The following is a 23,072-nucleotide window of genomic DNA, read 5'->3' on the forward strand; positions in this document are numbered from 1 at the left end:
TTGGTCAAGGAGGTGACCAAGAACCAGATGGTCACTCTGACAGAGCTCCAGAGTTCCTCTGTGGAGATTGGATAACCTTCCACAAGGACCACCATCTCTGCAGCACTCCACCAATCAGGCCTTTATGGTAGAGTGGCCAGACGGAAGCCACTTCTCAGTAAAAGGCAAATGACAGTTTGCCAAAAGGCACCCAAAGAACTCTCACATGAGAAACAAGATTATCTGGTTTGATGAAACCAAGATTGAACTCTTTGGCCTGAATGCCAAGAGTCACGTCTGGAGGAAACCTGGCACCATCCCTACGGGAAGCATGGTGGTGGCAGAATCATGCTGTGGGGATGTTTTTCAGCGGCAGGGACTGGGAGACTAGTCAGGATTGAGGTAGAGATGAACGGAGGGAAGTACAGAAAGATTCTTGATGAAACCTGCTCCAGGGTGCTCAGACTCGGGCGAAGGTTCACCTTCCAACAGGACAACGACTCTAAGCACACAGCCAAGACAACGAAGGAGTGACTTCAGGACAAGTCTCTGAATGTCCTTGAGTGGCCCACCTAGAGCCTGGACTTGAACCCGATCAAACATCTTTGGAGAGACCAGAAAATAGTTGTGTAGCGACGCTCCCCATCCAACCTGAAAGGAGCTTGAGAGGATCTGCAGAGAAGAATAGGAGAAACTCCACAAATACAGGTGCGCCAAGCTTGTAGCGTCATACCCAAGAAGACTCGAGGCTGTAATCACTGCCCAAGGTGCTTCAACAAAGTACTGAGTAAAGGGTCTGAATGCTTATGTAAATGTGATATTTCAGTTTAGTATTTTTTATAAAAATGCAAACATTTCGAAAAATCTGTTTTTGCTTTGTCGTTGTGGGGTATTGTGTGTAGATTGATGAGGGGAAGTATTCACACCCCTTCACTTTTCCACATTTTGTTACGTTGCTGCCTTATTTGAAATAAGGCAGCAACGTAACAAAATGTGGAAAAGTGAAGGGGTGTGAATACTTTCCGAATGCCCTGTACAGCCTCCTAACATTTGTACTGAACTCTAGGTGCATCGTCAAGTCAACCAATCCCTCTAATCTTAATTCCAACCCTCAGTTGTCGACAGACTAACCCATCTTTCCCAGTATATTAGCATTTTACTATTTCCTTTTGCTATACATTCTTCTATTTTACTTTGACATCTTAAGAGGGTCTCGAACCTCTCTATTTGTACAATTTCTACCGAGATTGGCCTAAGAGTAAATAGTTCAACTAAAAGGATAATTTTTGTTGATCTCCTAACAGTACTGTTTCTACATCCATCTGAACACAGACATTTTGACTCAACAACCACTCCCGAACCTGACTCCAAAAGTGATCATCTATTGATTCTGTTTCTTCGTTGCAGCGGGCACAGGCCTCACCCCATCTACTGAGCATTCTTTTTTTGTGGCGAGAACATTACATATAATAGTTTCAATTGAAAAGAACGGATCGATGCGTCAAATGTTTTGTACAACGGTTCACAACCCCCATGCCATGGTTAAGGGGCATCAAACAAATCTCTTCTCAATTATCTGGAATTTGATGCAGAACAGTTGTCAAACCTCTCGACTTTAAGTGAAACTGATATATTTTGCGATGTGCGGGAATACTAGTCATTTTAAGCCATGCGTGGTTTTTGACTGGCGGCAGACAAACTAATGAATTCCTTTCTCTTTTGAGTAATTGCCCCTTACATTCTTGTGGCAGAGCTGTGATGAGTTGGTTAAACCTTTGTATCGATCATACGTCCCTATACGCCTTTGTTAATTGCTTGTGTGACAAAAAATTTGACTGTCCTTATTTTCAATGTAATTTCTTATAATTTCTTATATTTTTTTGGTGACAATAAAATAGTTATTTCCTTCATCAGTACGTTGTAGTTTAGCCGTACTGTTTGCTGTAATACTTGTTCTGGACTCTTCCGGAGGAGGAAATTGGATTCGTAACCATCTCTGTATGGCTTCATTTCAAACGGATGAGACTTTAAACAGGGTTCCATTGTCAATCCACCGGAAAAGGTCGGTGTTAATCTACATAACGGCAAAGAGACCCCTTTTGAACGTTGAATGTGCCTCTCTTAGTAGCCTGCTGGAAAACCCGTTTGGATTTAGATATCATTTTGGTATAATGGAGGCTTTAAGTGAGAGGTTTAATGTCTTAATATTTAATAGTTGTAACCCTTCAAACTCATGTTCGTTATACAAATATGCCTGTTTAACTTTCTTTGGTTTGCCATTAAAGGACAAAAAAAAATGAAATTCTCACACAAGTCTGCTTTTATTCTCCAGAACAAGGCTGTAGCGTAACAAAATGTGGAAAAAGTCAAGGGGTCTGAATACTTTGCACAAGCACTGTATATTTTACATAAAGTGTTGTTGTACAGTACTTTTACCCAACTCATGAGAGATTCTCAAAAGCTGAAGGAAATCTAGGCACTTATAAACTGATTCTAGATCTGCTGTATCGAATGCTGTCTTAAAATCTGCTATAAAGATTTTAAGAGTCTAATGTTGTCTCCTATATATCCTCCTTTTAAGAATCCCGTCTGAATGTCCGGTAGGACCTTTTTAATTCTATGAGCAGTACATTTTGCCAATATCTTTTGCGTCGCGACATTGAAGGGCCTCCAATTGTTTGGAGATACCGGGTCTTTGTACTGCCCCCTGGCTCCTGCTTCAGGAGGAGAGAGTTCAGTCCCTCTTTTTGTGTGTCCGATAGTTTGTCGTTTACAGTATATACGAGTCATTAAAACATGGTAGTAGTGGATCTCTCAGCAGATATGATCTCTATTGGAATGCCATCGAGACCAGGGGTTTTCCCCGTCTGAAAGGAATCATTTGCCAACCGTAGTTCGTCCAGTGTAATTAGGTCATCGCAAGTTGGTTTTTTTTGGTCGCAGAACATGATTTTTTGGGAGAAGGATTTTACAAAACTCATTGTTAATTGAGATTGTAAGAACTTGATAAGAGAACCTTTGTTTTAAATATTTGACTTAGGCCTCTCGAGTGGCACAGAGGTCTAAGGCGCTGCATCGCATGCAGTGCTAGAGGTGTTACTACAGGCCTGGGTTCATTTCTTGGGCTGTGCCACAACCGGCCGTGGTCGGGAGTCCCATAGGACGGCATTAAAATAACATTAAAATATAATTATTTGTATCTTGGAGACTAATGAGATTATTATACATTCTCTCAAAGAAGTTTGGATCGTCATTATTCGACCCTTATATATTTATGAGCCACGTCTGTTTATCATCAAGTAGTATATTCAAAGCAATCCGTCTTCCTTAAGGATCCATTTTAACAGATTGCACCTCAGGATCTAGATTGTTTGTCAGTAGGATTAGAACACCTTTTGAATTCCTTAGCCCATGATTACTGTTGGAGCCGCTCAACAGGAGTGCCAAAATGTTCCAGGATGGGTAGATATTGAGTGTGTAATGTCTAGTCCTGGCTGATGGAGCCCGGAAACCCCCCTCCTCCTCAACACACGCACGCTGGTCCCCAGAGGAGGCCCTTCTTCCCACGGCAGACCGCTAAGATTTATGCTGTGCTGCCAGGAAAACAGTATTATTCCCTGAATGTCCACATGCGACCACTGACCCCCATGGGTTACTGCAGCCAGTATTGCCATCGCTGGTACTACCTGGGAGGATGTCTCCACCATAATTCCCCCGGCTAGATATGAGGTCATCAAGGTTCTCTTTGCGGCTTTGAGAATTTCCTTGTATTTATGCTCACCCGTATGGGGCCTAGTTGGAACCTCTCACATTTAACGATTCAGTCGGGACAAATCGCAGTGACCTAGTAATCGGTATGGTACATACGCCTAGCGGCACCTCCACGGCAGTAGGAAAATATGTCTATATTTGCTGGGCAGCTTGGTGTATGTGTAGGCCTAGTAAGGAAATCAACATGGCAACCCAGGAAGCATAACAATACAAGGAGCGCAGCATCTGCGCGGGCGGGCTACTGATGTGAGGGACCGGAGGTGAACTTTGATAGCTTTCTACTTCTATAATTGATTTTAATGAGAAAAAAGTGTAAGCTATTTATCAGAGTTAGTGACCTCGCAATAAGCCAGATTTGAGTAAATTGCATAATTTACATTACTTTGAAGTGGCAATGGGTGCTGAAAACAGGCTGATTTGAGAAAAACCTCTTTCATTTAAACAGTCTTCATTTTAATTTGTCTTAGAACGAGGGCTTTGTGTTGAAACCAATTTCTTCCTATTTAAGAAATAGGAGGTAGGCCAACCTGTTTGACAGACCAAGTTATAGGCCAATTCCTTCAGTCATCATTCTCTCCTTAAATATCTCTGTGTCCGTAAAGGGCTTGGGGTGTTACGTTAAAACCAGGGCATGAATTGAGGGGGTAGGTTATACCTTTGATGCCATTGTTGCGATGAACTTGTGAGTTAGTTGAAGAGAACCTTTATAGCTGATTGGCTGACGGTGGGACATGCCTCGCATCTGCTCTTCGCATTGCTCACACTTGGCGATAATGGCCGATTTGAGGCCCAATGTAACGGTTTTCTTGAGTTGAAGGAGAAGCGGACTAAAACGCAGCGTGGTTATTATTCATGGTTCTTTAATAAAGGAACTATACATGAATCGACTAACAAAACAAGAACCGTGAACAACAAAACAGCCCTATCTGGTGCAAACACAGAGACAGGAACAACACCCACAAACACACAGTGAAACCCAGGCTACCTAAGTATGATTCTCAATCAGCGACAATGACTAACACCTGCCTCTGATTGAGAACCATATCAGGCCAAACATAGAAATAGACAAACTAGACATGCAACATAGAATGCCCACTCAGATCACACCCTGACCAAACAAAACATAGAAACATACAAAGCAAGCTATGGTCAGGGTGTGACACCCAATATATAAAAAAATGTTTGAAAATAATTGGGATGTCGTAAGTGCCCGTAGAACAGTATGTTGAAATGGGGACAGAGCTCCATAGTTGTACTGTTTGGCGATGAAGGGTTTTGTTCATTTTTATTCCCAAATGTTTAAGATTTTCTACCTTGAAGGCAAAAACGAATGAAACAACTCCGTAAAAAAAAAGCTCTCTTTCCTGCTTTCCCTCATTCTTTATTTTCTACTTCTCTTCTCCTTCATTCTGTCTCTCATGTCTTTCCCCTGCAGCCACTAGTTCCACGAAGCTGGAGGATCTGAGCTCCCTGGAGGATCAACAGAGTGCTGCTCCCCAGCGAAGCTCCGTCAAACAGCCCTGGAACAGCACAGGGGGAAGGGACGCCAACGGTATGGCACTGTCTGTGTTTCTGTGTGTGTGGGTGGGTTTGTGGTGTGTGTGTGTGTGTGTGTGTGTGTGTGTGTGTGTGTGTGTGTGTGTGTGCAGGCGTTTATGCAGGCATGTGTGCGTGCGCAGGGCCAGGACGAGCCTTTTGGGGGCCCTAGGCAATATTTGGTTGGTCCCCCTCCCCACCTCTTGACTGAGGAGGGGAAACATTTTTTAAGTACATTTTCTGCAATTCTACATATTTTACCATGGGGCGGAGGGAAATGTGTGCAATTTGAAAATTCATATAATTCAATTCTACTTGTTTTGCCATGGGGCAGAGAGAAAAAAAGTGCCATTTTACAGCTAATTTTTACAGAACATCTCATTCCTTATTCATGGCCATTAATATGGAGTTAGTCCCCCTTTGCTGCTGTAACAGCCTCCACTCTTCTGGGAAGGCTTTCCACTAGATGTTGGAACATTGCTGCGGGGACTTGCTTCCATTCAGCCACAAGAGCATTAGTGAGGTCGGACACTGATGTTGGGTGATTAGGCCTGGCTTGCAGTCAGCGTTGCAATTCAATTCAAAGGTGTTCAATGGGGATGAGGTCAGGGCTCTGTGCAGGCCAGTCAACTTCTTCCACACCAATCTCGACAAACCATTTCTGTATAGACCTCGCTTTGTGCACAGGGGGCAGAAAAACAGGAAAGGGCCTTCCCCAAACTGCACAGAATCGTCTAGAATGTCATTGTATGCTGTAGGGTTGAGATTTTTGCGTTCAATGGTAATATGTAGCCTAGCCCGAACCATGAAAAACAGCCCCAGACCATTATTCCTCCTCCACCAAACTTTACAGTTGGCACTATGCATTCGGACAGGTAGTGTTCTCCTGACATCTGCTAAACCCATATTCGTCCATCTGATTGCCAGATGGTGAAGCATGAAGCATCACTCCAGAGAACGCGTTTCCACTGCTCAAGTGTCCAATAGCTGCGAGCTTTACACCACTCCAGCCAACACTTGATCTTAAACTTGTGTGCGGCTGCTCGGCAATGGAAACCCATTTCATGAAGCTCCCGACGAACAGTTATTGTGCTGACGTTGCTTCCAGAGGCAGTTTGGAACTCGGTAGTGAGTGTTGCAACTGAGGACAGACAATTTTTACACGCTACACGCTTCAGCAGTCGACGGTCCCGTTCTGTGAGCTTGTGTGGCCTACCACTTCGCGTCTGAGTCGTTGTTGCTCCTAGACATTTCCACTTCACAATAACAGCAATTTCAGTTGATCGGGCCGCTCTAGCAGGGCAGAAATTTAATGAACTGACTTGTCTTCAGTATGGCCATTCTACTGCCGATGTTTGTCTATGGAGATTGCATGGCAGTGTGCTCGTTTTTATACACCATTCAGCAGCAGTTGGAGCTGAAATAGCCGAATCCATTCATTTGATGGGGTGTCCACATACTTTTGTATAGTACAAAATCAATGGGGGTCCATGGAGGTCAGGGACCCTGGGCACGTGCCCTTCGTACCCAGTCGGTAATTCAGCCATGATTACTACAAGTTTAGATAGCTTGTTTTGCTGACATGGGCTAACAAGAGGAAAACTTCTGAAGCACAACCACATTTCAAAATTGCATCTTGTGTATAGTACTATTCTAACGCTTGTTACGAAACCGATTAACTAGCCTGTTAATATTGTTGCACTCGCTAAGTCTAGGGGTCCTATGTCTAGTTGCATGGTCTGTAACCTGAATGAACGTGTGCATTTTTTTTGCGAGAAATCAGCGTTACCTTACCTTAGGTCCATGACCAGCTCTGCCTTGACTCCTTTGGGTCGACGAGCCGAAGAAGAGTATTATGTTCAGATGGTGACAGGAACAAATACATACAAAAATAAAACTACAAACAGGCCTAAACTAAAGATTCAAACCCAAACGAAAGGCGTCATGGCCATCAAACCAACCAGCAGCCTCCCGGCTCTCCAAACTGGCACTCTGACTGACGATCATCTTAATTGTCAGTAATTTATGTGCTTCTCAAGGCTAAACTCAGCATCTAGACCCGGTTACTGCCACCTGGGGGAGGAAGTGTGGAAGTGGATCCTGGATTGTGTGTTTGTCTATGTCCTAACATTAACCTTCACCCCATATCATAATGCGCTCAACAGTAAGTTGAGACACCGACTGAGATCCTTCCTTCGTGCATGCAATTATTGTGTTACACCACCATACACAACTATATTGTATATAGTATATATTATTGTTGTATACCACAATGCTCTTTAAAAGGAACAGGAAGTCATGTTATTAACCCCTGTGTTCTCTCTTTTCTCTTTGTCCAGCGCGCTTCACTCCCTTCAAATCTGGCGACATCATGCTGAAGCCACTGTTGTTCGAGGTCCCCGCCGTCGCCATGGACGCACCGTTCCAGGGCCGTGATTGGCTGTTCCATCGGCTAGAGGAGGTCCTAAGGAAGAGTGACACCTGCGAGGGCCGTGGGGCCGTTATCGTGGGTGATGTGGGCTTCGGCAAGACGGCCGTTGTCTCGCGGCTGGTGGCTCTCAGCTGTCATGGAGGTCACATGCAGCAGGTCCCCACCCAGAGCCCCTGCACCTCCCCCAAAAGTAAGAGACACATTTCCATTCTCTGGAGGTATTTTGTTTGAAATGATCAACAGGATGAACCTCTTGAGATGCAACAGCTCTTTTTTGAGGAAGCTGCCACTTCCCTGTTCCCCTAGAAGGGAAGGACGAATTGATGGTTACTCATTCAGCAAAGGGTGATTGAAACATTCACATTTTTCATTATAAGTTTAACAATTTTCTAAGTAGGCAAGCCAACCTGTCTACCTTGAGATCAGTCATACTCTAACAGAGCCATCACGTAGCTCAAGTAGCAGGGTCTATCAGATATTTTGGTCCTAGCGGATGAGCCACACAGAAGCCACAGGAGTAAGACCTTTTGAAAGCTCTGTCCCTGAAAGCTATGACTGATTGTGTGGAGATTGGTGTTACACAAACGCAAGCGCTGCTACGTCAGTAGCTAGGTACAGTACCGCACTTTTCTCCCACCATCCATGGTCGTGGATGCACACCGCATATCATTTTCTCGGCCCCCATCCCAGCAAATTGATACAGTGCACCATCAGTAATGACATCAAGTAATGACATCATTTAGGTTAAGAGTAGGAATCTTTGATGTGCCTGCTCAGGGAAATGCATTATAGACAGTGACCTAATTATAGTACATGATGATAAATGCCTGACAGAGACTGAAGTGATTTGCCATTGTGACTCAGGGCCTTATTTAATTAACATTGTTTACTGGAGATATGTTTTGGGTCCATTATAGAAACCAGCCCACAATGATGCTTTTAACATGCTCTCTTGTATTCACAGCACAAGAAAAAAAAGATATATATAGTCATGAGTGCTGGTTTTCAAAAAAATATTTCATTGAATGATTATTATTCTCCTCCAACTTCTCATAAAAAAATAGTGACAGTCCACATGTGTGCCTTTGTAACAGTATAGCTTCCGTCCCTCTCCTCGCCCCTACCTGGGCTCGAACCAGGGACCCTCTGCACACATCGACAACAGTCACCCTCGAAGCACCGTTACCCATCGCTCCACAAAAGCCGCAACCCTTGCAGAGCAAGAGAAACAACTATTTCAAGGTCTCAGAGCGAGTGGCGTCACCGATTGGAACGCTATTAGCTTGCACCTCGCTAACTAGCTAGCCATTTCACACCGGCTACACCTTGCTGTGTCCCTCTTGCAGTTGGGGATAGGGGGACAGACGGCGCCTCCAAACAGCCCAGCACCCCCACCACAGACCCCCAGCCCAGCGAAACAACCTGCCCCGGGACACCAGAGGCACACCGAGACGAGGCTGTCAAACGCCTGGCCAGCAAGGTACGATACGCTACACACACATGCACACACTTCATGTGCGCACCGTTGAACGCACACACACACCTGAATGGCACACACAGGCACACACACACACAAATACACACACACACACATACAGAAACACAGACACCTCTGGTGGAGAAGAATCTTGGGACTATAAGGTCCTATCTGACATTTGGGTCAATGTGTTATTCACATGGAGTTGCTCTTCAGGTGGTCCTTTACATGTCAGATATGTTGTTGTTGTTGTTATTTTACGATGACGAACAAATTATAATAATCTGAAAACATCTTTTAACTTGGTGCCGTCAGGATCTATCTTCAATCCAATCACACAATGCTGGATTGTCAATCATCAAAAAGAATTGCATGTAAGGTGATATACTTATTGAGTCATTTTCATTGACATTTTAGTCATTTAGTGGACATGGAAGAGAACAGTTCTGACAGCTGGACCTTCAAAAATACTCATTATCTCAAAACGATGCATTTTGCTGATAGAACCTTATAGTCCCAAGTCCCTGATTATTCATATCATAGGTTCTGGTCCTCTTTTTAAATTCTATTTTAAAAAATGTAGAATAAGAATGGCCATAACGTAAGCTCTTTATGGCAAACACAAATAAATACAGGTGCCTTAGAGAATGTGTAAGGCCCTTAGGAGAGGCATTGCTATTTTTGTCCTGTTCTACAGTATTAAACTTACCAAATGTTATTGATAACTAGGAAGTAGTTTACTGACTTTGGGTGTCAGAGACCCGAAAAATGTGTCCGTTTACTCAACCAGAGCTAATGTTTTTTAGTTATCCATAAGGTTTGTGCATTTGTCATTTTAAGGAACGTTAATTAAAACATTTGAAGGTGTGATTAGAAAGAAGGAAGGGTATTGTCTTTATTTAATCATTAAATGTCTGTACTCTTCTATTGAAATGTAAATAATTGTAACATTCTGTGCCAGATAGAGCCTAAGGATAGAACCCCCCCCCCCCCCCAAAAAAAAGGTCTTAGTATTTTGATACTCTGCACTTTAGGAACTTTCAAGGTCAGGACCTTAATGGGTTATGAAAGAAGAATTCTCTTCAAAACAGTTCTGAGATCTGGGATGTGACAACATTCATGCTCAGTATCTCAGAACGATGCTTTGCACAGATAGTCTTGTTTCTTGAATCACTGCCAACAGACCACCTCCTAATTCCTCTATAATTGGTCTCAGAGAGGAAGAGTCTTGCGGTTTCACCTAGTAATACTAAGAAGGGAGGGTTTAGTTTGACAAATTGGGTTCCGAGGCAACTGGAGAACGTTTCTGACTGACTGTGTTTGCCATCCATCTGTTTGCTCCTTTTGATGAGTTCCTGAATTAAAGATGACCCCTGGGTGTATGGATACTTCAACATCCTCAACTAAATGAACAAGATGGCTCTGTTAACTGTATGTTCATGTAATTACTGATGTGGTGAATAATGAATAAGACCATCGAGTCCCAAAGACTTGTTTATTCTTGACACCCATGCCTTGTTGTCCCTCTGTTCCATTAAGTGGATCCGTCATGGCTGCTTGATTAGCCAATCTGTTAATTAGCAACTCATCGCAGACACTTTCGCCTCATGGAGAAAATCAAATGCTGATTTGTGAGACGGAGATATTCAAAGTTGGTTGAGGACTTACTTCTCTGGAAAGTTCAAGACACTCATGGCAGTCAAAACTTTGAAAAAGCGTTATTGAAGTGGTCAATTAGGGAGCCTCTCTTTCTGTCACTCACTCTCTCTCTCTCTCTCTCTCTCTCTCTCTCTCCAGGTGGTGTCCTACCACTTCTGCCAGGCCGACAACACCTACACCTGCCTGGTCCCAGAGTTTGTGCACAGTGTCGCCGCCCTGCTGTCCAGAGCGCCACAGCTCAGCGGCTACAGGGAGCTACTGCTAAAGGAGCATCATATACAGAGCATGCTCAGTCTGCGCTCCTGTGTCCAGGACCCCATCGCTGCCTTCCGCAGGGGAGTCCTGGAGCCCCTGGTCAACCTGCGGAAGGGTAGCTACTAACTTACTCCTGCAGTCTCCATGTTCTCTCCCATGCTTCAACCCCCCACCCCCTTCATCCACTTTTGTAAGTGTAACACCTGCAGCTGCTACTCACCAGCTACACCTCACCCCCAACCCCTCCTCCTACAGTTTGCTAAATTGTCATGCGCCCCCCCGAAACAGTTTATTAGGCCTCCCTGGTGGGCCGCTAGATCATTTTGGGATAATAAAGTCACTGGTTAAAAACGCTACAGACCGTGACACAATTCTAACTTAAAAAACAACATAACTTCAAACAACAACCTTTTTCACTGTGGGAGTATCCACATCAATCAATATCCCTAAGGCTGCATTTACACATGCTGCCCAATTTTGATATTTTGCTCAATTGATGGCAAAATAGTTAATCTGATTGGTCATACTAATTAGTCTTTGGACCAATCAGATCAGCTCTTTTGCCAATAATTGGACAAAAGATCAGAATTGGTCTGCCTGTGTAAACACAGCCTCGGTGCTTTAATCCAATGTATTATTCTTACTGTACAGGAAAAACAAGAGGGCAGGCCATATCAACGTAATAGACCATCTCAGTCTATCTGGTGATATAGTAGACAGTCAGCCTGATCAATAGGTGGTTAGTTCAGTAGCCTCCACCACAGGCTCGTTCTAGAGGAATCAACACATCCTCCGTCTTTATGATGTGGACTAGTAGATGCCTGTGGCAGAGTGTATAGAGTGATATAAGCTCCACACAGTCAGGACGGGCTGTATTAGAGGCTGCGTCGACGACTCAGGTAGACTGGAACAGGATAGATATGCCTCTGTGATCCCCCCCTCTCCTGTCTTATTAAAAGTCATGGCTGCGGTGATGAGGGGCCCATACAGGAGACTGAGGACGGGTGACTGGTGTTCTCACCCTCCATCTGAGGTGCAAGTCCCTCTGTGACATTGCTCGTGAAGTATAACATGGGGTAAGGGAATGGAAGCAGGGCTCTGGTCAAAAGTAGGGCACTACTTAGGGACTAGGGTATCATTTTGGATGGACCCCAGGTTAGATATTATAGAGCCTGCACACGTCGATCTCATCCCTCCTGCCTGATAAACTGCACTGTGGCTTTTCGGCTGGTATTCCATTGACTACCACAACCTCCTTTCTTTTCTGACATTGAGGGTGGCATTGTGACGACATTGTGGAATTCAACCCATATCATTTCAAACAGTTGCTGCGACATGTACAGTATTACAAAATACGTTTGGAACGCAGCAGTTATGTGCATTACATTTGCGTCCTTAACCTGCTTCAAGTATTGCCAGTATCTTATGTACTTGTTCTCTCTCTCTCTATCTCTCTCTTACTCCAACTCCCACTCTCTCTCTCTCTCTCTCTCTCTCTCTCTCGCTCTCTCTCTCTCTGTCTCTCTCTCTCTTACTCCGACTCCCACTCTCTCCTCTCCCATCCTCCCCGTTTCTCCCCCTCCACCACCCCTCTGTTTCCCTGTGTAGAAAGGAAGATCCCGGAAGAAGACTTCATCCTCCTGGTTGATGGTCTGAACGAGGCAGAGTTCCACAAGCCGGACTACGGAGACACCGTCGCCTCCTTCATCACCAAGATCGTCTCCAAGTTCCCCTCCTGGCTCAAACTGTTGGTCTCCGTCAGGACCTGCCTACTGGTGAGGAGAGGACAGTCACGAAGCACAGATAAACGATCCTAGCCAGTGTATGTGAGTGATGCATTGCCTCTACCCAGGGACCCAGGCTTTTGTGGCATAGTACAGTCTGTTAGACTCTTGTTTGTGCACCGTAGGAGCTATGGTTCGAGTCTCTGATACAGCGCTCACTTTCTCCTGCTACACTTTAACTAAAAGAAGCTTAGTAAATCTGTGTTTGCCCATAGTTCACTGGCCTTGTGTGTCTCATATGGTATGGCTTTGCTGGTCTGACCCAGAGGTACAGTAGCTCAGTCTAGCTGGTCAGCTTACTCCACCAGGGCCCATTGGCAGTGGTTTCCTCCAGCATGTTGGCTGGCCACTGATCCCTCCTGCTGCCTAACGCAGCTTTCCCATAATCCTCCTGGATTACCACTCCGGGCCGTAATGCTCCTGGGAGCCTGCCTGACGTTATGTAACAGGAGTGCTGAGGACACGACAGGCCACTACAGTGTGTGTGTGTGCGCGCGCGAGTGTGTGTGAGTGTGTTGGCAAGGGATGTTAGACGTTGATCCCCCTGCCTGCTCTCTATCCTCTCTCCTCTCCCAATTGGTCCTTTCACAGGAAGTTGCCAATATCCTGTTTTAGGCATGGTCCCATCGAGGTTGCTATGCAACCAGGGCACTGTGAAATCTTCGGATCAGCGCACTTTAATGAAATCGTGCATGCACAGCAAGGAAATGAAACAGCAATAATGATTTCATATTAACTTAGGTATTGCATTTGATTTATTCGTTTATGGCTGTAATTTTCTTCTCTTGCCTCAAACGTCACCATTTCTGATGGCTTCTGTCATCTGAAGAGATTTGATGTGAATCGGTGAGAAAGCTGGCAGAATGAGAGTCAGTGGATTCGTGGCTCCCTATCCCCTATATACAGCTGTAGGATCTTAATTTGATCACCCCTTTTAGTGCTGAGAATTTTCATGCACCACAGGAAATGCAGATAAGACGTGTGATTTCACATAAATTCACTGAAAACCCGCAGTAAAACACAGTTATATTAATAGTATTGCACTTTTCCTGTAGCCTAACGTTGGCCAGCACATGTTTGATGAACCACCAATCAAGCAACATTATGGACTAAACGTTCAAATCCTGTTGCTGCAGGATTATTTTGCTGCCTCGATTCTGGTCAAATGAAGATCCTACAGAAGAAGTGCCCGCGTACAGTGTTACACGACTACTGTGTTTCATGTTTCCGTGAGTCAGAAGAAGCAGCAGCTTGAAGAGATGTGATGGGTGCCATCCTCTCCCTGACTAATCTGTTGTCCTGGCACATACAGCACCACCATAGTGAGCCAACGATGTTCTCATCCTCACTTGTATTATTCAGTGTTTTTCCCTCTTTCATGTTACCTGTCACAACTAGAAGAAAGGGTTCTCTCTGCTGTGATGCCGGAGCTGGAGGATAGAATTGTACTGTGTTGTATCGTATTGATTTTGTACTGCAGACTCTTGGGTGGGAAGTTGCGGTGTGAGAATGCAGTGTATGATATATACGGTTTCAGTAGGCCCATTTTGGTCAGAACATAAATCCACAACATATACAATTCTACAATATGATCGCTGTCTCCTGTCTCCCCAGGAGATCACCGCCCTCCTACCCTTCTCCAGACTCTCACTGGACGACTTCCCAGAGAGCAGCGAGATCGGCGGGGACCTTAGCGACTACATCCAACACCGGGTCATCGTCAGCCCCGAGATTGCCGCCAACGTCACCACGCCCAACGGCACCGTCCCCGACCCCCTCCTCCTCAGCAAGTTCAACACCCACCTGGCCTCTCGCAGCCAGGGCTCCTTCCTCTACCTAAAACTGACCCTGGACCTGTTCCAGAGCGCCCACCTGGTTCTCAAGGGAGGCAACTACATGGTAGTGCCCGTCTCTCTGGCTGAGGTGAATGAATGAACACATTATATTTGACAAATCTTTGACAAATGTGAAATAATATGTTGGGCACTTAATCTGTGTCTGGGACACCAGCCCATAGAGTTGCTCCAGCTAAAGGAAGTACAACACACGGGATTCAATACACAATCAAGTCAACAAACGTATTTCCATTGTGGTCCTCTTTATCATCAGGTGTACCTGCTGCAGTGCCGTGCGGGGTTCGAAGGGGACCGAGCCTTCGAGCGGGTGCTGCCCGTACTCAACGTGGTGCTGGCCTCGTTACACCCGCTGCCGGACGAGCAGCTGTTCCGGGCGCTGAACGCTGGGGGTGTGAGAGGAGAGATGTCCTGGGAGGACTTCCAACAACGCCTGGAGACTCTGGCCTCCGTCCTGGTGAGGAGAGAACCCGTGACAGACTGTTGAGACACGGCCGTACCGTACGTTGTTAGCTAGATCAGGAAGTAGACCAGGAAGTAGTATACAACCATTGCATTGAGTGACGTTCACTCTGTGGGAGTTGCACTTGGCTCCCAGCGATAGTAACTATCTCAGCCGCTTGTGGATTTATGACGACAACCTCTGTCTGATCTTGTGCCGTGTCCCTCTAGGTGAGACGCAGGGACGGCACCCGCATGCTCTTCCACCCCTCCTTTCGAGAGTGGCTCGTGTGGAGGGCGGACGGAGAGAGCACCGACTTCCTCTGTGACCCCAGGAGTGGCCATGCTCTGTTGGCTTTCATGTTCTCCAGACAGGAGAGCAAGCTGAACCGGCAGCAGACCATGGAGCTGGGACATCATATCCTGAAGGCACACATCTTCAAGGTACCAGCTAGTGTGTCTGAATGGACTACTAATGGGACGTGAATCCAAAGACTATCCGAGTTCAAATATTACAGTACAGTAGCCTCTCTCCTCTTCCTCTCATACACTGGGGAGCGGGCGATGGTGGAAGTTTTGAACCAGAGTGTCTCTGCCCCCCTCTCTCTCAGGGTCACAGTAAGAGGACAGGTGTGTCCTCCAGTGTTCTGCAGGCTCTGTGGGTGAGCTGTAGCACCGACAGCCTCTCTGCCGCCCTGGCCTCCCTCAGAAATCTCTACACACCCAACGTCAAGGTGAGACACACGCACGCACACACAGCACAGGCACGCGCACACACGCACACCCAACGTCAAGGTGAGAGACTCGCACACACGTACAACTTTTTTCTTTAAAAAAAAATATCTTACCTACAGGTGAGTCGTCTACTAATGCTGGGCGGGGCGAGTGTGAGCGGGCGTTCAGAGGTGCTTGGCCGATCCCCTGTGCTGGGTGTGCACGCCCACCTGGGTCACCTTGAAATGGTGTCCCTGCTGCTGGAGCTGGGGGCGCCCGTAGACGGCGCCTCGGACAGCGACATGACCCCCCTCTGTCTGGCCGCCGCAGCAGGACACACAGGACTGGTCAGCCTGCTCTGTAAGAAAGGAGCCAAGGTCAGTGGTCAGTTGTTAGTCCCATGCCGTTATCTCACCTTGTTGACAATTCAATCAATCAATTCAATAACAATAAGTTATAACTTAGTCATGTATCATAACTATCTGCTTCTGTTTGATCTTTGGGGTTTAGGATAGGTTACTGTAGATATGGTTGTGACAATTGTTGATGTTAAAAGGGCTCTGTAAATACATTGGATTCATTGATTGATTGATTGATCTGTGTTTCTCCCTCTAGGTGGGCCATGTTGATAAGAGTGGTCAGTGTGCCCTGGTCCATGCTGGGTTGAGGGGCCACCCAGACATTATCCACTACCTGCTGAACCAGGACTGGGGCCCCACAGAGGCCCCTGAGGGCCAACAGCAGCACGGTGTGAAGAGCAGTGTGAAGGGCCAGGCCTTACAACAGGCCCTGACGGCCGCCTGCAGCATGGGACAAACTCACGTAGGCTAATGCATGCACACACTGACGAACACACACACACACCGTGCGCTCTCTTCAGATTCAACCTGTGTGTATTGCTTATAATAGTTATGGTGTATAATTCTTGTGCGTACTATTGTCTCGTTGTCAGGTTGCGAAGAGCTTACTGGAGCTGAAAGATGACGATTTGGCTGTGCAGATAGACGCTCCCGACACACTCTGGGGAGAGACGGGTACACAGTGCACTTTCCCTTTGTCTGTATAATCATGTTTCTTTTCTTTCCTCATCCTCTGTTTTCTGTTGCTTGTTTTCGCTGCCTCTCGAACGGTGGTTGGCATTCGTTTTTACCAAGCGGAGATAATTTGTTGTCATCCACTTCCTAGTGAGCTTCTCAGGTGGTCTCCACTTGCCCACTGTACATTTACTGTTTACTGTAGCGTAGGATGCGAGCGAAGGGATATTGAGCCCGTGTGCTTGTTCAGGACTCGGAGGTGTAGCTGAGGTCACTGGGGAAGAGAGGCTTGAAGAGTGTACAGAACTTGAGCTGCTTTTAACCAACAGGACCTATTAAGACGGCAGGTTACACCGACGTATTCTTCTGATCCGGTCGTTAGCGGGAGATTTAGGCGGCAGTGGTGGTAATGGTTTGAAACTGGGTCATATATTCCAGGTAGCCTAGCGGTTAAGAGCGTTGGGTCAATTACCGAAAGGTCGCTGGTTTGAAATCCCTGAGCTGACTCGGTGCAAACTCTGTCGATGTGCCCTTAAAGCAAGGCACTTGCTCCCCCGTAAGTTGCTCTGGATAAGAGCATCTGTGAAATGAGTAACAGGCTCAAGAAGAAAGATGTGGTAATATTAGATTATAATGGTCTTACATTGAAGCTGGTGTAGATATCAGATGGTATTTCCTCCATCTCCAACCAAAGGAATTTAAGCAAACCTGTCTTGATTCTAATACCCATTCAACTAATACAATCATAGGTGTTTATGTGCTCTCAGTAGTAAATACATAGGCTAGGGGACAGACAGCACTCAACCACTGCCAATTGGAAGCATACATACAATTGCTGGCTGCTGGTCACATTTGTAAGCCAATCCTGAATGAAAACAACCTCGCTAATGCAAATATAGAATACTAAATAGGCTATTTAGAGGTAAATTGAAGGAAATCATGTATTTATGTTGACTGGGCGATAAAATAAACAATAGTACCAATTTAATGGCCTTCGTTTGTTTTACTGTTTGGGCTCACCATTCAGTCTAGAATGGTTTCATTTTCATAAATATTGGTTTTACATTGACAAATCCTCCCAGGGTAGAGAATCTTGATACTCTGCTATATGTCGAATGATTTCACTTCAGCTCTTCTAATCTATTCGGTGAAAGAAGTCCTTGAATACTTCTGCCTGTGAAATTGTCCTCTCTCTATGCAAATGTGTTCCCGTGCCTGGTGGCTTCTCATTAGTGGAGAATAATTACGTTTTTCTCCCTGGAGGGCAGGCTACTGTCTGTCTGTCTGCCTGCCTGTCTGTCTCTACCTCCTCTGTGGGTGAGATGCCAAAGGTTTACTGTACGCGAATGAAATAACATGGAACAGATGAATAACTAGCGTATCTGTAGCAGCTGTGTGTGTCTGTCGTCCACACAAGGTCAGTGACATACGTGAGAGTTGTCAGAAGTAGTGTTTATAGCTGTGGGAAGTAGTTGATAAACCTGGACAGCATCAATGGATCATGTTTTAAATCTTGTTTGTGAACTAGCTTTAGGAGCCATTCAACTCATTGGCCTTTATTCAAAAATAGTATTTTCAATATGAGAACCTCCCTTTTGGATCAAAACATTTTGATTCCACAACCAAGGCCCCAGCGAGAATTGAACTCGCGACCCCTGGTTTACAAGACCAGTGCTCTAACCACTGAGCTATGGAGCCTTACCTATTCACACCTTACTGCAACAGGATATTTACATATCACACCCAGTTTACTCAAAAACAGACAGAAGACCACACCCAGAGACATATTTCTAAATATATGGCTCTGGTCGCACAGCTGCTGATTGGAGCAGTCTGGCCAAACTAGCTGAGCTAGGCTGTCGGCACGAGGCCTCTCATGTCAGGGATTTAACCTGAAAGCCACATACTCTTTGTCTGGTAAAAGCAGCTGACTCTGACTGACAGCTCTCCTCTGACTGACAGACTCCTCCACTGTTTCGTCCTAACTCCCCTCAGATATTTGACATTGACAACAGAAGCACAGCTGTTCAGGCATGAATCCGCAAATTGCGTATTGATTTATGAGTCAGTCTGCCTTATCTTAGATCGGGAAGTGTTGAGTCACAAGACAAAGTATTCCTAAATGTATCAATCCCAGCCACAATAATAAAAATAAAAAAATCTGAACGTATTTTGTTATCTCAACTTTTTGCTCTGGCGTGAAGGGAAATGAGATAAAGGAAATGAAATGAGTGAGGTGATTTGTAATTGCGTATGTGCTCATGTGGAACCATCGGTGGGACAGATGGGGAGGGTGTGCCCTACATGCTCCCACAGATGTCATTCGTGGCGTCATTCCCTCCCCACTGGCTTCCAGGACCAGATGGGTGATGTCACCTCTCCTGTGAGTATTTCATCATCCCAGCCAAGGTGAAACAGGAGGCTGCGTCAAAGAAAAGAAAATGACATTGGTCGCGTACACGTATCGAACACATATTAAACACACAGTGAAATGCTCGTGTTTCTAGCTCCAACAGTGCAATACAAAACAATATACACAAATCTAACAAATCCAAATAAAGGAATTAAGAGATATCAGGACGAGCAATGTCAGAGTCCAGATTATAAATATATATGATGGTGTGTATAGACTGTATGGCCAGTATATGAATAGAAAAGGTGTGTACAGCAGTAGTTATACAGAATGAGCCATGACTAGAATACAGTATATACATAAAAAGTGGGTAAAACAGTATTTAAACATTATTAAAGTGACCAGTCTTTAATAACTCCATGTACATAGGGCAGCAGTCTCTAAGGTGCAGGGTAGAGTAGTGGGTGCTAGCTGGCTAGTAACAGTCTCTAAGGTTCAGGGTAGAGTAGTGGGTGCTAGCTGGCTAGTAACAGTCTCTAAGGTGCAGGGTAGAGTAGTGGGTGCTAGCTGGCTAGTAACAGTCTCTAAGGTGCAGGGTAGAGTAATGGGTGCTAGCTGGCTAGTAAGAGACTCTAATGTGCAGGGTAGAGTAATGGGTGCTAGCTGGCTAGTAACAGTCTCTAAGGTTCAGGGTAGAGTAATGGGTGCTAGCTGGCTAGTAACATTCTCTAAGGTGCAGGGTAGAGTAATGGGTGCTAGCTGGCTAGTAACAGTCTCTAAGGTTCAGGGTAGAGTAATGGGTGCTAGCTGGCTAGTAACATTCTCTAAGGTGCAGGGTAGAGTAATGGGTGCTAGCTGGCTAGTAACAGTCTCTAAGGTTCAGGGTAGAGTAATGGGTGCTAGCTGGCTAGTAAGAGACTCTAATGTGCAGGGTAGAGTAATGGGTGCTAGCTGGCTAGTAACAGTCTCTAATGTGCAGGGTATAGTAATGGGTGCTAGCTGGCTAGTAACAGTCTCTAAGGTGCAGGGTAGAGTAGTGGTGACTGTTTAACAGTCTGATGGCCTGGAGATAGAAGCTGTTTATCAGTCTCTCAGTCCCCGCGTTGATGCACCTGTGCCTTCTCTGCCTTCTAGATGGTAGCAGGGTGAACAGGCCTTGGCTCAGGTGGCTGAGGTCCTTGATGATCTTCTTGGCCTTCCTATGACCACATTAGTACCTGTCTGATCTCAGCTTCCCTGGTCCGCACTGTCTGCTTGTGTCCCAAACGGCACTCTCTTCCCTATATAGTGCACTACTTTTGACCAAGAGCACTATGGGCTTTGGTCAAAAGTAGTGCACTAATTAGGGAATATGATGCCTTTTGGTAGGTATATACTGTCTGGATGGATGCCCCATACCCAGGACTAGATGGCTGGTTGAGCAAGCTGTGGCCAATACCCATCAAATCTGTCTCTCTCTCTGCCAGGCCAGCTGTAAGACTTTTGACAGCCTCAGCTAAGAGCCTGCCTCTCTAGAGAGCACAGCGAAATATGGGCCCACTGAAGTGTGGCCAGTCTAAAAATAGGCTTTGAAAGTCATACTCAGGGGTGTGACGTTTTCTGTTCAGTGTACTGTAGCTCACATTGCATGTGTGGTGGCAATATTATACTCTCAAAACAATCAATAACACAAAAACGAAGATTACTTTCATTCAGAGCACAGTGGTGAAGTAGGTAGTTGACCACTGTTCTGGGGGTTTCTCTCTCTCTCAGCTCTGAGTGCGGCTGCAGGCCGGGGCAGGACAGAGACGTGTGTTTTCCTGCTGGAGAGGGGTGCAGGGGCGGAGCAGCCCAACCGGAGGGGGGTGGTCCCAATCTTCAGCTGCATCAGGCATGGACACCCCCAGGTGAGACTCATTCTGATGAATCCTTCTGTTACACTTCTAATGTTCCTGCTTTACAGCACTGATGGCTGTCCTTTCACTCATGCTCTCACTCTCTCTGTCCCTCTCTGTCTTTCTCCCCCCTCTCTCAGGTAGCAGAGCTGTTGCTGCAGAGAGGTGTGGACATTAACACCATCGATAAGCAGGGCCGCAGTCTGCTGATGGTGGCAGCCAGCGAGGGCCACCTCAGCACTGCTGACTTCCTGCTGACAAAGGGTAAGAGGTCAAGGGTCAGGGTCACATCATGGTACATGTCAATTCTCAGTGCATTAAATAAATAGTGATATTTTAGATCCTTTTTTCATTTTGTAGCTCTGAGATACAGTATAGACTGAGTGGCCAGTTTATTAGGTACACCACCCCGTTCACGAAAATGGTTTGCTCCTATAGACAGTGAGTTACGTGGCCGTGGCTTGCTATATAAAGCAGGCAGACAGGCATCGAGGCATTCAGTTACTGTTCGTTTGAACGTTAGAATGGTCAAAACTAATGACTAGCAGAATGGCACCAAGGAAAACACAACTCAGTTGTCCTTGTCACGGATGGGCTATAGCAACAGACGGCCACACCCAGGTTCCACTCCTATCAGCTAAAAACAAGAAGAAGCGGCTCCAGTGGGCACACGGTCACCAGCACTGGACAATTGAGGAGTAGAAAAACGTTACCTGGTCCAACGAATCCCGGTTCCTGTTGCGTCATGCTGATGGCAGTCAGGATTTGCCGTAAGCAGCATGAGTCCATGATCCCCATCCTGCCTGGTGTCAACTGTACAGGCTGGTGGTGGTGGTGTAATGGTGTGGGGAATGTTTTCCTGGCCACTGAGGGTCCGGCCCAGTACTAAATGGGTGTACAGTGTCTCAGTGACTGAGTTGCAATGGAGTGAGCATGTTATTTCTGATCTGGTTCCAGGCGCATCTTTAGCCTCCGTGGACAAGGAGGGCCAGACAGCTCTGAGCTGGGCGTGTCTGAAGGGTCAGAAGGGCGTGGTGGAGTGCCTGGTGGAGAAGGGGGCAGAGATAGATCACCCTGACAGGAACGGACGTACCCCTCTCCACCTGGCAGCGTTCAACGGTGATGCAGAGATGGTAGGGTTCCTTCTAATACCGCAAACTGGAGAAACAAATTGACCAACAGACATAATTCTGATTGCGCTGCAACTGGCCTAGATTGTCTTAAACTGGCCTAGATTATAGACTTTTTTAAACACACTACTGAATTTGCACAATTCCCTTTGGCCTCGTTTGAATCCTTTTAAAAAATGCTGTTTGTTTTGTGTTGTCCTCTACAACCACAGGTTCAGTACCTGGTGGAGAAGGGTGCGGTGGTGGAGCATGTGGACCACAGTGGGGTGAGGCCTCTGGAGAGGGCTGTGGGCTGTAGAAACGCTGCTGTGGTGGTGACCCTACTGAAGAAAGGGGCCAAGCTGGGTGAGTTGGAGTTGACCTGATCTGTCAGTGTCTTGAGGAAGTTGCTATAGCAACATCATGTATTTCACCCCTCTTTCTCTTCACTTTTTTTCAACCTGCTAAAAGGCTACAGAACATCCCCTTATGATCGATCAGGTACTTTCTTTAGATACCTTTTGGAGAGTTGTGTGTGTGTGTGTGTGTGTGTGTGTGTGTTTAACCTGTGTTCTCGTACCTCTTGACCAGGTCATGCTACGTGGGCGATGGCCACATCCAAACCAGACGTGCTCCTCATCCTCCTACAGAAACTCATGGAGGAGGGCAACCTGCTGTATAAGGTGGGTTAACAAAAAAAGGAAAACCTGATCTCTGTGTGTGTGTGACTGTCTGTCATGAAAGTGTGTCCAATTAGAAAATCTCCAAATCAATGTCTCTCTCTCCCTCCCTCCCTCCCTCC

General features: G+C 46.0%; 1 protein-coding gene and 1 non-coding gene across 4 annotated transcripts in view; one reads left to right on the forward strand and one right to left on the reverse strand.

The window, feature by feature from the left end:
* The window catches only part of LOC110527473 (protein TANC1), a 46,740-nt gene that overhangs the window by 18,363 nt on the left and 5,305 nt on the right, over positions 1-23,072 (forward strand). For 2 of the 3 annotated variants that reach the window (XM_036982881.2, XM_090240347.1), the window contains 18 exons: positions 5,186-5,302; positions 7,626-7,907; positions 9,064-9,197; positions 10,992-11,223; positions 12,717-12,883; positions 14,507-14,815; positions 15,002-15,202; positions 15,418-15,630; positions 15,798-15,920; positions 16,041-16,277; positions 16,516-16,722; positions 16,853-16,934; positions 21,040-21,173; positions 21,302-21,425; positions 22,119-22,294; positions 22,504-22,636; positions 22,742-22,771; positions 22,862-22,953. In XM_036982881.2, coding sequence (XP_036838776.2) covers positions 5,186-5,302; positions 7,626-7,907; positions 9,064-9,197; positions 10,992-11,223; positions 12,717-12,883; positions 14,507-14,815; positions 15,002-15,202; positions 15,418-15,630; positions 15,798-15,920; positions 16,041-16,277; positions 16,516-16,722; positions 16,853-16,934; positions 21,040-21,173; positions 21,302-21,425; positions 22,119-22,294; positions 22,504-22,636; positions 22,742-22,771; positions 22,862-22,953 — 2,993 coding nt within the window. The remainder of the gene's footprint in view (positions 1-5,185; positions 5,303-7,625; positions 7,908-9,063; positions 9,198-10,991; positions 11,224-12,716; positions 12,884-14,506; positions 14,816-15,001; positions 15,203-15,417; positions 15,631-15,797; positions 15,921-16,040; positions 16,278-16,515; positions 16,723-16,852; positions 16,935-21,039; positions 21,174-21,301; positions 21,426-22,118; positions 22,295-22,503; positions 22,637-22,741; positions 22,772-22,861; positions 22,954-23,072) is intronic. The other variant, XM_090240348.1, reaches the window with a different exon arrangement.
* trnat-ugu (transfer RNA threonine (anticodon UGU)) lies at positions 18,560-18,632 on the reverse strand. The gene has a single exon. It is a non-coding gene; the product is annotated as a tRNA-Thr (tRNA).

Source organism: Oncorhynchus mykiss, chromosome 7 (genome assembly GCF_057628025.1).
Source record: "Oncorhynchus mykiss isolate SJ-2025 chromosome 7, ASM5762802v1, whole genome shotgun sequence".
NCBI lineage: Eukaryota > Metazoa > Chordata > Actinopteri > Salmoniformes > Salmonidae > Oncorhynchus > Oncorhynchus mykiss.